The 12868-nt window shown below is 41.8% G+C and overlaps 1 protein-coding gene across 2 annotated transcripts in view; it reads right to left on the bottom strand.

Moving 5' to 3' along the window:
* FUT9 (fucosyltransferase 9) overlaps positions 1 to 12868 on the bottom strand; it is a 148042-nt gene that overhangs the window by 26529 nt on the left and 108645 nt on the right. Inside the window, exon 1 of one of the 2 annotated variants that reach the window (XM_042857599.2) lies at positions 6417 to 6669. The exons of the other annotated variant lie outside the window; for it this stretch is intronic. Within the exon in view, the coding sequence (XP_042713533.2) occupies positions 6417 to 6420 (4 nt within the window). The 5' untranslated portion in view covers positions 6421 to 6669. Of the gene's footprint in view, positions 1 to 6416; positions 6670 to 12868 lie in introns of those variants that run through there. 2 annotated transcript variants of the gene reach the window in all.

The following is a 12868-nucleotide window of genomic DNA, read 5'->3' as shown; positions in this document are numbered from 1 at the left end:
GGAAACTTTTCAGTTTCAATGAACCTTTATTGAATGACAGGCATGGTTCTCATGGAAACCTGCAAGGTTTCCTGGCAGGCTGCTGGGGATCCCAGTTCTTCCAGGCTCTATTGCTGGGCAGCCCTGCTGCACTGAACCTGGAAGTCCAGGGAGTTGGAAGACGAGGGAACTCTGACTCTGACCAGGGCTTGGCTCTAGCTTGTGTAGACAGGTATTTTAACCACCACATGCCTAAGCCACTGTCAACTACTGGCATGGGCTATCACTTATTTTGTTTATTGCTAGGAATAGTTATTTAGTAGATCTCTGTAGTAACTTAGCTTAGGTAAGGCAAAGCCAGAAGGGAGGAGGGGTGAACTGGATTTGCTCTGTCCCTTTCTTGATGTGCAGGGGTGAGCATCTGTGAAAAAACAGGCAGTCTGGAAATATTTATACCTGCCAGACTAACCACTGGAAACCACAAAACCGTACCCTCTTTTGACTTTCTTTAACCAGCAATTGATTCCATTTGATCATCTATGTAACACCTTTGATTGACAATGTCTTTGTAACTTTGGGCTATAAAAGGGGAATGGTGGGTCTAAATTAAGTGGATTGCTTTGTGGACACATTGAGAAGCTCTCCAGCTGCAGACGGAAAGCTGGCCACTGGAAATCTGTGGCTGAATCACCCCAAGTCCGCTCCAAACTCCTGAGAGGTAATCTTGAGGGGTATTTTGCTGTTTGGGGTACTCTATAACTTTATAACCTATTGTATTTGTGTGTGCTTGAGACTAGATAAAGCAGTAACTAAGTAGAGGCATTCTGTTGGGAGTTCAGGGAATTAATAAAGTACTGGCTTTAAGTGAAAGCATGTGGTTTTGATTTGTTTGTGTCAGCCACATAGTAGTCAGAGGTGCTGCGTCTCCCTTGGTTTGTCCTGATACCGACTCGCAAAGAGTAAAGTTACCAAGAGCTTTGGGTTCACTGGAACCTGGGTACAGAGAGTTTTGTGTTCACTGGAACCCCAGGTAACAAGGATTACCAAGAACTTTGGGTTCACTGGAACCCCACGTAACATCTGTGGCAGGGAGCCTGGAAGCCCTGAGTTCTCAGAGATTCCAAAATCCCTGTCATAGAGCTAGGAAACCCTGGGAGCTCTCAGAGCTTCCAGGAGCCCTGCTGTGGAACTGGGAGCCTGGAAATCGCGAGATGGACATCCTGGGTCTGCAGCTTTGAGGCAGCCCCACAGTGTAGAGAGTCGCAGCCTGGGGACCCCATGGCTCTCAGACTGCCAGGCCAGCTGGCTCCCCAGGCTGCCCCACTCTGTGGTGGACAGCAGTCAATTGATAAGAATCATGTCAATTTCAGTCAGCAACTACTGGATCCAGGACAATATTTCAGTTGGGAAAAGCCATTTGTCGGTGTTTCCAAAACAAAAATATTACAGAATTTCTGATTGGTGGGAAATTGTAATATTTTGAAATTTCCCACAAAGCAGGCATTTCAAGTTTCTGCTAGCTCTATAAATCTAAAGTTAAATAACTGGTGTGGGGGTGGGAGGAACTGATGTTAATCAGAGTTAGCCAGACAGACCCTTTCCTTCTTCTCTTGAAAATATAGAGGTAGATGTTATCAACAGCATCTTTCTTTCTTTCCTCCCTTTTTTTTATTAAATCAAGAGTTTACCCCACACCATCCCTCTCATAATAGAAATATGACAGTTTGAAAGCTGTGCTGTTCTGTTAAGGTATTATATGTACTGCATCAGTAATCACAAGTAGCCCATTACCACTCTACATTGTTTTACTTGATAGTAATTTAGAAATTTTCCATTGTATATCTAAGGGAACATGTTCTCAGTGGATTCATCATATTGTTTTATGTGCTTTTTCATAATGACAATATGGAGGAGTGAAGTGTCTCTGATGAATTTCAATAAAAGAGTAATTTCCATTTCCTCCAGAATTTCTTCCATGCTGCAGCTAAAAAAGGAAAGTACTAAGAAAAAAATATGATGTTGTGTCAACCACCAGATTAAATATTTAAGGTCAGCAAGTGTTTGCCTTCTACTTTGTGCAAAAGATAATACATAAAATTAAAATTTGAAAGCTGCTTATTTAGTATTTTAGAACTGTATTTTTTACAGTCTTGTAGGAAACCATTACATTTTAGACTGGAATGTAAATAAATATAATGAATTTTAAAGTAAGTCCTCCACATCAGTAAATTGTCAAAATCTATCAATTTGCATCTCATAAGGATGCACTTATTAAACTGCTTGTTTAATATAGCATAATATTATAGAAAAACAGGTCTAATTGAAACTGCAGATCCAAAACCAATCTCTCATCTAATGCTGATTTGAATAACTGAAATATGGAACATGATATCCAAGTCTGAAAGCTTCCAAGTTGAAGAGCTAGGCCAAATGAAACATATTATGCCCTGGATAACATTTTCAAAAGTGATTTCAGCACTTGGGGCTAGATTCACAAGAGGAAGGGAGAAAGAGGGAGTCAGATAGGCCCCTAAGTCCAACATTTAGGCACCACTGACATTCACAAAGGAGTTTCAGGTTCAAGTCCATAGTGTAATTACTATTTCATTATTTATACAAAGTGGAACAGTTCCAAACAGGAGAGATTGAGAAAGCCCACCTCAGAATATCAATAGTTTGATGGTTAGGGCACTCACCTTCCCTTGCCTCTTTAATCCAATTTATGCCCAAATTATTTTCATAAGCAGTAGAGAACAATGAAGTGCAGGTACAGATCTTTTACCTGCAGCTTGAGAATGCCGTAAAAAGAGACGTAAAGGGTTACTTTCTGCTAACACAAGTTTAGCACAACCTAATGTAATGGAAAACTGCCATGTTCAATTTAGTGTTTTATGTAGTATTGTAGCCATGTTGGTCCCAAGATATTTGAGAGACAAGGTAATGAGTTAGTATCTTTTATTGGACCAACTTCTGTTGGTGGAAGGGACAAGCTTCTCTCTCACCAACAGAAATTGGCCTAATAAAAGATACTAACTCACCCATCTTGTCTCTCTAATGTTCATCTAGGTTTAAGACTTTGTTCATGAAGACACAGCAAAAATGTTTAGACCACAGAATTGCATGGCTTTGCTTTGTCAGGAGGGTGAAGAAAACCCTGAGTATCAAGTAAGTTAGGATATTGCCCAAGCCTTTCAATTATTTGAAAGGGTACTAGTGAAAAAGGTGTCCAACGCTCTCAAAAAGGTGCAGGTGCCAAAAGCTATGTAGTAGATTGCTGATGAATTGCTCAAGGAAATTACAAAGAGTAATATTTCAGGTATACTTACTGTACTTCTGAATAATCCAATGATTAATTATACACATCTTTAAAAAAAGCCTCTGGATTAACTCCTTTGGAGGTACACAGTTAAGTGGTTTACTTAAATCAACACCTCTCCTGACTTCACTACTTGAACAATTAATATGAATAATCCATTCGGTGTTGGGACCTCTTAAGGACATTTATCTTCTTCAAACTGAATGCAGTTCAACCAACTACACTCCTTCTACCAATGCAGCCTAGTAGAGTTGGTAGCATTAACTTTTTTCTGCCAATCAGTGAAAGCTGAGGCAATGTAGTTTAATCTGCAGTTGCGTGACAGATATCACTCATCTGACCACTTTTTCAAGGAGAGGCATGCATACCAATGATTCCAGAAACAGGTTATTCCTAGTAACTGATAAAATTCATGCCATAGCCCCAGGCGAGTTCCCAGTAGGAAGGTCAACTAGTTATCTACTTGTATGAAATGAAGAACAATCTCTTAGCCATAGGGCTGAGGCTGACCTGTGGGTCCTAAAGAGCTCATGCAGGTATTTTGGAGAAAAAGGAGAAAGAGAAACTCTCTTTCTTCTTTTCTAGAGAGGCACCAAAGGAATTAGAATAGAATATAGAGAAATATGAGGATTTTCTCCCAAACCTTTCAATCCTTCTATTCTAATACTTGAAGAGGATGTGAAAAAAAGAGGGATATCAACCTCATTGTCTATCATAAGATTTTCTTAAATATATTTTATCTACATCTTCAGTGAACAAGAGGTCCCTTTTGAAATGAAGGCTAATTACATAAGCCCTGGAAAATATCCTCAGCCTTTGTGCTAAGCCTCCCTATCTAGCTATGATATTACTAACATGCTACAAGCAGAGATTATCAAAGACGTAGTCCCAAAAGGGTGAGATTGGATGCCAGACCAAACTCTGGTACCATAAATTATTTAAACCAAACTGTGCTTCCCAAACCATGAGCTGTCCCCCTCCCCAGGATTCATGGAGAAGCCAGGAGTGTTTGGGGGAAATGTGAATTGATGTGCCCATTTTTGTTTTTTTTCCTAATTAAGAGACTATTAAACAAGGATTAAAAATCACCTGAATCTTATCTATGGATCTGTGTCTTATGCTGCTGCTGAAGCTGGGAGCCTCTCTGAGTATGTCTACACTGTAATCAAACACCTGTGGCTGGCCCATGTCAGGGGACTGAGGCTCGTGGGGCATGGTCCATGGAGCTCTAAAACTGCTGTGTAGAAATTCAGGTTTGAGCTGGAGCCTGAGCCCTGGCACCCCAAGGGATGGTGGGGGGGAGGAGAGGAACGGTCCCAGATTTCAGACTCCAGTCTGAGCCTGAACATCTACATTGCAATCTTATAACCCCACAGCCCAAGCCCGGCGGCCACATGTGTTTTATTGCCATGTGGACATACCCTTTGTGCCATCCACTCCTGCAGGGAGCCTTCAGCACAGAGACTCGGGGAAGCATTCAGGAGGAAGTCTCACCACTAAAAGCCCCTGCTGGTCAAAAGAGGCTCCTAGTACGAGCAGATAGGGGCCGGGGGCCAATGGAGAGACAGGTGTATTTTATCTTTATAATGGAATGGTTGTTACCAAGTGCTAAACCGACATGTAGCAAACGTTCAGCTGAAGATGCTGATGATTTTAACAGTTCCAGAGGAACAGAATAATGGGCCCAGTGCAGGTTTTACTGTGGGTCCCCTCCCCTCCACCTCCTGGCTTGACATCATGGAGTGGTAAGATCCTTCAGATCCACTTCTCTCTCTATACAAAATATTTATGTGCCTTTCAGTTTCAAATTATTTCAAATTGAACTAGCCTTGAATCAGCCTGTAGAAAATATTGACAAAAAAGGGTATATTCAACTCCTCTTAAACATTATATTTTGTTATATTAAAAAATAATGAAATATCTTCAGGGGTAAGATTTTTTTCTATGTCAAGTGGAAAATGTTTTGATAAAGCCCGTTTGAGTGTATACTGCACTGCAATGGAATGATTTAAAAAGCCCTCTATTTGTGAAAAACAATACTCAAAATAAACACTGCTTTAAAAGCCCAAACTTTCTTCATTCGTTCACACCATACCCTGGCACGAGATGAATTTACAATTCACATTTGCAAACAAACTGCAGCATAATGTTTTAATGGAAACACGCATTTCAAACACTTTCAATAATAACCCGAAGCCGATTATTTTAAACACTACAATTTAGTACATATATGTGTAAAAACAGATTTCTGAGGGTCGAGAACAACATTCCTTACTCACTACAAGTTGCCTTCCAAACCCTGTAATCAAAAACAAAAACAAACAAACAAATACTATCTGAATCAAAAATAAGGCACTATTTCCATTATCTGTTTGTCACTGATTTAAAAATTCTATTGTATACCGCTCCTCCCAAATCTCTCTCTCTCTCTCTCTCTCTCACACACACACACACACACTGACTAATCTATGATGATTGACCTTCCAACTTGCCAGTGTCAAAAAATTCATTTTATTTTCTGCCCTTCAACCCTTCAAATGAATATGATTCTCTGTATTTGTGGGTTTAATGAGATTAATAAGACTTGGAAGGGGGAGGAGGAGAAAATCTTCTGTAGTTTTTAAAGAGAAAATGAAGCACACAGTAAACAAAGGCAAATGCTAAAGAGCATTTAATGAAATGCAGGGTTTTTATAAACCCAATGCAACCAGCTTTTGACAGAACCAGAGGACCCCCTGCCCAATCCCCTTCCCAAGGATTTCATGTGGGTTTTTCATCTGCAGTTATTTCTGTCAGTCCAGCCTTTGGATGCACAGCTAGCACCGCAGCGGTGTGTATGTGTGTGTGTGTAAATTTCAAGGAAGGTGCTGTCTGGAAAGGCATTTTGTTTGGGAATGAAATGAAGAACATGGAGAGAGTGAAGGGGATAGGGGAAGCAGCGAGGGAAGGAAAAGGAGAGAAATGAAAAGAGGAATATGGGGAGAGTGGAAGGAAGAGGGGGAATAGAGAGTGAAGGAGAAAGGAAAGGGTAAGGAGAAGCGGAATATGGGGAGAATGGAGGGGAGGGGGAGGGGGAGAGTAGAAAGGGGAAGGAGGGCATAATCAGCCCCAGATTGCTTACCCATTTACAGTACATTGTTCACAATGCCAGTGTCCAGCAGGCAGATGCTGTGGTGTCAGCATAGCTTCTGGCTTTCTGTGGTGTGGTGTGGAGCCACCTTGGGTTCTGGCAGGAAGGCCCTGAAGGCAAAGTGGGACTTGGAGCTGGCTGAATTCCCTCCCTTCCTGCAGGACAGGATTACTTGCCTCCCACCCACTCTGCTGGCTCCAAGCAGCAGAGAGTGGAGAGACACCACTGCGAGTTCTGGCAAGTGGGCAGGGCAGGCAGAGTGGGTAAAGACTACACTCCCAGCCATGAGCCATCTAAGATGTGCAGCCACAGGGCCGGGTTTAAAGGGAACACTGGTCACAACGCCACTCAAATTTGGCTCCACAGTTCCTCTGCTCATCTGCAGAGGGACAAAGGGGCCAAATTTGAGTGGTGTTATGAGTTTTCAACCACGGGGTCACAAGTTGTTGAAATAGTGCGCCTGCACTAGCTATTCCTCTGTCAGAGGATCTGAATAAAGTTAAACAGAAAAGACAGAAAAGTAGACGATATAATGATAGTTACACTGTGTTTAGATTTTTGCGTCTTGACAAAGTTTTGTTTGTTTTCAAGTGATTGTAAATTAAAGTATGAGGCCAGGAAAACTACAGAGATATTTAAAAAGCAAACACCCAGCATTTGTAAACAAGGGCTGTATTTTTTCCCTTCAAAAACAAAAATTAAAGCAGAAAAAAAGTCATGCCTAAAGAAGCAACCGTTCCTCCAAAACCTTTAGAAAGCATCACACGTTATGGCCATGCGGATTTCAAAATGCAAACAAGTACACACCATTGATGGGTCTCTTCTGCTTCCAGCAGCAATAGGCATGTGCAGAATTATGACTAGGAACAAGTAGCTGTGGCACTGAAAACCATTCCTATTGTCAAATAATACCATCAACTGACATGCTGATGACCTTGCAGAAAACACCTAGGACCACTTGACAGAACAAGTTAAGAAGAGTCAATATTTTGCACTTCAGCTTGATGAATTCACAGACACAGCAAACATGGTTCAGCTTCTGTTATACAAGATTTGTCAAATCAAGTATAATAGTTAAAGAACTTTTATTTTGCAAAGAAACTCCAACCAAATAGTAAGGAAATATTCAAGATCAATGATAAATTCAGTTGATAAAGGTCTGAGGTGGGCTGTGTGTGGAGGGCTGTGCACTGATGAGGCAGCGCCATTACTGGAAAGAACAGTGGGGTTGCAGCAGGAGTAAAGAAAGCAGCACCTACACCAATTTGGACACACTGCATGGTTCATGACCAAGTTCTGGCATCAAAGAAGTTGCAACCTGAAGTACACGAGGCTCTCAACATTGTTATAAAAATTGTTAATTTTATAAAATCCCAGACAGTGGACACGCATTGTTTTATGTTTCACAGTGAAGTCAGGTGGTGATTGTGATGTGGGAAAGACTTACAACACTTCACTAATTGCATGATGAAAAATCCCCTTCTTCAGTGTAGCAGTCAGGACGCAGATGACTTTGGTCAGACTAAATTGTATGAATGCAAGTTAGGTAGACCTTTCAGCCCAGATTTAAGTGTCTAATTCTCAATAGGAGCTAGGAAGCTAAATACTTTTGAGCATTTGGGTCTTAGATCTTCTGCTTGAATCTTTCTTGATGCTTTGCATGTTCGTACCCACATCTGGAATAGGCAACCTAGTTTGTGAATTACTGTGGGCACTATATAGATCTTATCATGAAAAGTGCATTAACACCAACAATCGGAGTGAACCTTGTATTTCATGGTCCTGATGAGCAAACAACTGGAGCCCTTCGGTACTACGAAATGAAGAAGCAAAGCAACAGTCCCACAGCAGCTAATGCATTCTCTACAAACTGGCTGGTCAAGAAGAGACATAATGGTGTGTTGGATAGTCAGCAAATGCACACCAAAGCTGACTGCTATGTACTGTGCGCTACTCATCCAGAGAAGGAGGAAAAAGTGAACGTGCTTTGGGCAGTTAACCCTTATTGAGTGTCATAGTCTCTCTTGATAGCAAGGAAATCCTCTGCTGCTCAACTAAAACAAAACAATGCAAACAAAGGTACATGGAGAGACAGAAACAAGTTCTCTGATAAGACTGTAAAAATGTCAAACCCAGTCAATCACCTTACAAGATATTAGTTACGACCTGACAGAAAACATGACAGACTGAAGAGCAAAAATTCACAGGAGAATCCCGGCTTATAATTCACTGCTTGAGAACAAAACACAAAAAGTGATGGGCAGTGAAGAGTCCTTCCTAGTGACTGCATATGTTTCTTTCTTTAGCCTTTGGGGAGAACAAGAAATCCCCTCAATCCTGATTTAGCATGAGGAGTGCTGCAATAACTTATCATATCACATGGATGTCAATACAAAAGGGCAAACCAGTAAAACAGGTTGGGAAATCTTTGTGACATGTGAAACCTCCACACCATGAACCAGATTCCCCATGGCCCTGCACTCTGTGGAGTCAGTGCAGATTGGGTGTGAAATACCATCAAATCACAATGACATTGTTTTGTATTTGCTTTGCACTCACACTGCACTATATGAGATGCTGGGCAATGGTGAATCAGGCCCCACAACTTCAGTAACAGTTAAGGGAATTAGTTAGGGAAGTTGAATGTATTGAAGAACTCAAGGACTTGAATGGGTAGGAAGCTGGGGATAACTTTAAGTGATAGTTGCAGAAACTATCTGGAACTGGCATCCCAAACAAGGGGCAAAAACTGGTAGGAAAGAGTTGCAGACCAAAGTGGATGAACAAGCAGCTCAAACAGGTTATTACGAGAAAGCACAAAGCCTACAGGCAATGGAAGAAGGGATGGATCATCAAGGAAAGCTACCTCTTGGGGGTCAGAAAGCACATGGAAAAAGTGACAACTGACAAAAGCCAAGCTGAGCTGGACCTCACAAACGAAATTTAAAACCAACAATAAAAGGTTCTTTAGCAACATAAATAAAAATAAAGCAAGGGAAAAAGAAGTGGCACTGTTAACACTGAGGATGGAGTGGAGAGTAAAGATAATCTTTAGGTAGGTATAGACAAACACTTAAATGAATACTTTGCCTCAGATTTTAATAAGGGTAATGAGGAGATTGGGGGAAGTGGCAAGGTGGCTATTGAGAATATGGAAGTAGAAATGACCATGTCCAAGGTAGAAGCCAAACTCAAATAGCTTAATGAGACCAAATCAAGGGCCCCAAATAATCTCCATTTGAGAATATTAAAGGAACTGACACATGAAATTGCAAGCCCAATAGTAAGGATTTTTAGTGCATCCATAAACTCAGGGATCAGACCCTATGACTGGAGAATTGCAAATATAGTATCTATGTTTAAAAAGGAAAACAAATGTGATCCAGAAAAGTACAGGCCCGAGTTTGACCTCAATTGTATGCAAGGTCTTAGAACACATTTTGAAAGAGAGAGTAATTAAAGACAGAGGTAAACTGAAACTGGGCTAAAATACAACATGGTTTTACAAAAGGTAAGTTATGCCAGAGCAACTGGATCTCTTTCTTTGAGAAGATAACAGATTTTCTAGACAAAGGAAATGCAATAGATCTAACTGACTTTGATTTCAGTAAAGTATTTGATACAATTCCACATAGGAAATTATTAGTTAAATTGGAGAAGATGGGGTTAATATAAGAATCAAAATATAGATAAGGAACGGATTAAAGGGAAGACTACAGCAGGCCATGCTGAAAGGTGAACTGTCAGGCTGGAGGGAGGTTACTAGTGGAGTTCCTCAAGGATCAGTCTTGGGACTAACCTTATTTAACATTTTCATTAATGACATTGGCACAAAAAATGGGAGTGTGCTACTAAAATTTACAGATGACACAAAGTTGGGAGGGATTTCCATTATGGAGGAGGACCAGAATATTAGACAAGAATATCTGGATGACTTTGAAAACTGGAGTAATAGGGATGCAATTAAATAGTGCAAAGGGCCAGGTCATGCACTTAGGTACTAACAACAAGAATTTTTGCTATAAACTGGGGACATATCAGTTAGAACAGGGATTGGTAACCTTTGGCACGTGGCTTGCCAGGGTGCTTACCCTGGCGGGCCAGGCCAGTTGATTTACCTGCCACATCCACAGGTTCAGCTGATCGCGGCTCCAACTGATCGCAGTTCGCCGCTCCAGGTCAATGGGGGCTGCAGGAAGCGGAGCGGGCCGAGGGATGTGTTGGCCGCAACTTCCCCCAGCCATTGGCCTGGAGCGGCAAACTGCGGCCAGTGGGAGCCGCGATCGGCCGAACCTGCGGACGCGGTAGGTAAACAAACTGGCCCGGGCCAAAGGTTGCTGATCCCTGAGTTAGAAGTAACAGGGGAGGAAAAAGGCATGGGTGTATTGGTTGAATACTGGATGACTATGAGCCGCCAGTGTGATGTGGCCATGAAAAAGGTTAATGCAATCAGAGGATGCATCAGGTATTTCCAGTAGAGATTGGGAAGTGTTATTACCATTATGCAAAACACTGGTGAATCCTCTGTGTGCAAGTCTGGCCTTCCATGTTTAAGAAAAATGAATTCAAACTAGAACAGGTGCAGAAAAGGGCTACTAGGATGATCAGAGGAATGGAAAACCTGTCTTATGAAAGGAGACTCAAAGAGCTTGGCCTATTTAGCCTAACCAAATGAAGACTGCAGGGAGATGTGATTGCCCTCTGTAAATACATCAGAGGGATAAACACCATATGATTGCTATCTTTAAATATATTAGAGGGATTAATACAAGGGAGGGAGATGAATTATTCCAGCTTAGTACTAACGTGGATACGAGAACGAATGGATATAAACTGGTCGTGGGGAAGTTCAGGCTTGAAATTAGACGAAGGTTTCTGACCGTTAGAGGGGTGAAATATTGGAACGGCCTTCCGAGGGAAACTGTGGGGGCGAGGGATTTGTCTGGCTTTAAGATTAAGTTAGATAAGTTTATGGAGGGAATGGTTTAATGGTAAAACATAGTTGTCAAGGAAAACCAAGCAATGGTAGGTAAATAGCATAATGGCTAAAAGGGGTCAGGATGGAGACTCTTCCCTATATGCTCGGGGTCTTACTGATCGCCATATTTGGGGTCGGGAAGGAATTTTCCTCCAGGGCAGATTGGCTGAGCCTCTGGAGGTTTTTCGCCTTCCTCCGCAGCATGGGGCAGGGATCTCTAGCAGGAGGGTCTCTGCCGATTGAGGTCACTAATAATAGGATTGGGGACTTCAGCAGCAGAGTCCAGGGAAGGGGCGGGGAAGGTTTTATGGCCTGCAGCGTGCAGGGGGTCAGACCAGATGATCATAATGGTCCCTTCTGACCTTAAAGTCTATGAATCTATAAACCAGGGAGGGAGAGGAGTTATTTAAGTTAAGGGCCAATGTTGGCACAAGAACAAATGGCAATAAACTAGACTTGAAATTAGACAAAGGTTCCTAACCATCAGAGGACCGAAATTCTGGAACAGACATCCAAAGGCAGTAGTGGAAGCAAAAACCTATCTTGTTTCAAGTTTGAGCTTGATAAGTTTATGGAGAGTATGGTATGATGAGGTTGCGTACAATGGCATATGGCCCATCTATGACTGGTATTAGCAAATATCGTCAATGGCAAGGGATTGGGACACTAGATCAGGAGGGCTCTGAGTTACTACAGAGATTCTTTCCCAGGTGTCTGGCTGGCGGGTCTTGCCACATGCTCAGGGTCTAACTGATGGCCATATTTGGGGTTGGGAAGGAATTCTGCTCCCCTCCCCCCCAGTAAGATTGGCAGATACCAGGGTTTTTTTTTTTAACCTTCCTCTGCAATGTGGGGGCGCGGGTCACTTGCTGGCTTGAACTAGAGTAAATGGTGGATTCTCTGTAACTTGAAGTCTTTAAATTAGGATTTGAGGACTTCAGTAGCTCAGCCAGATATTATGGACCTACTACAAGAGTGGATGGGTGAAGTTCTGTGGTCTGTGATGTGTAGAAGGTCAGACTAGATGATCCTCATGGTCCCTTCTGGCCTTAAAGCCTCTGAGTCTGTATGGTAGGTCATATAGTCTACAAAGAAATCCATACTGATGATATATCAAAACCAACCAAGGATAAGGGCCCAAGCCTCACTCATGCAAATGGTCCCATTGTAAACACAAAACATGTAAAAAGCAGAAAATGTGTAGACCCCCCCCCCCAAAAAAAGATTCTCAAATATTGTAAAAAGTCTAACATCAGAATGAAGGGACTAGCAAACATGGGAACCAATATAAAGTGACAAACCAATTTAAGTACCTGCTATCTAGTTTTAAAGTTAGTGACTAGCACAATCACTGTAATTAGGAAGCTTAACAGTAACACAGAAAAAGAATGAAATCTAGACAGAAATCCAACCTTTACTAACCAAACTCAAGGAGAATTGAGAATTTGTTAATTTGAACATTCAG

The sequence above is a fragment of the Chrysemys picta genome, chromosome 3 (assembly GCF_011386835.1).
Source record: "Chrysemys picta bellii isolate R12L10 chromosome 3, ASM1138683v2, whole genome shotgun sequence".
Lineage (NCBI taxonomy): Eukaryota > Metazoa > Chordata > Testudines > Emydidae > Chrysemys > Chrysemys picta.
This window is presented reverse-complemented; position numbering and strand designations above follow the sequence as displayed.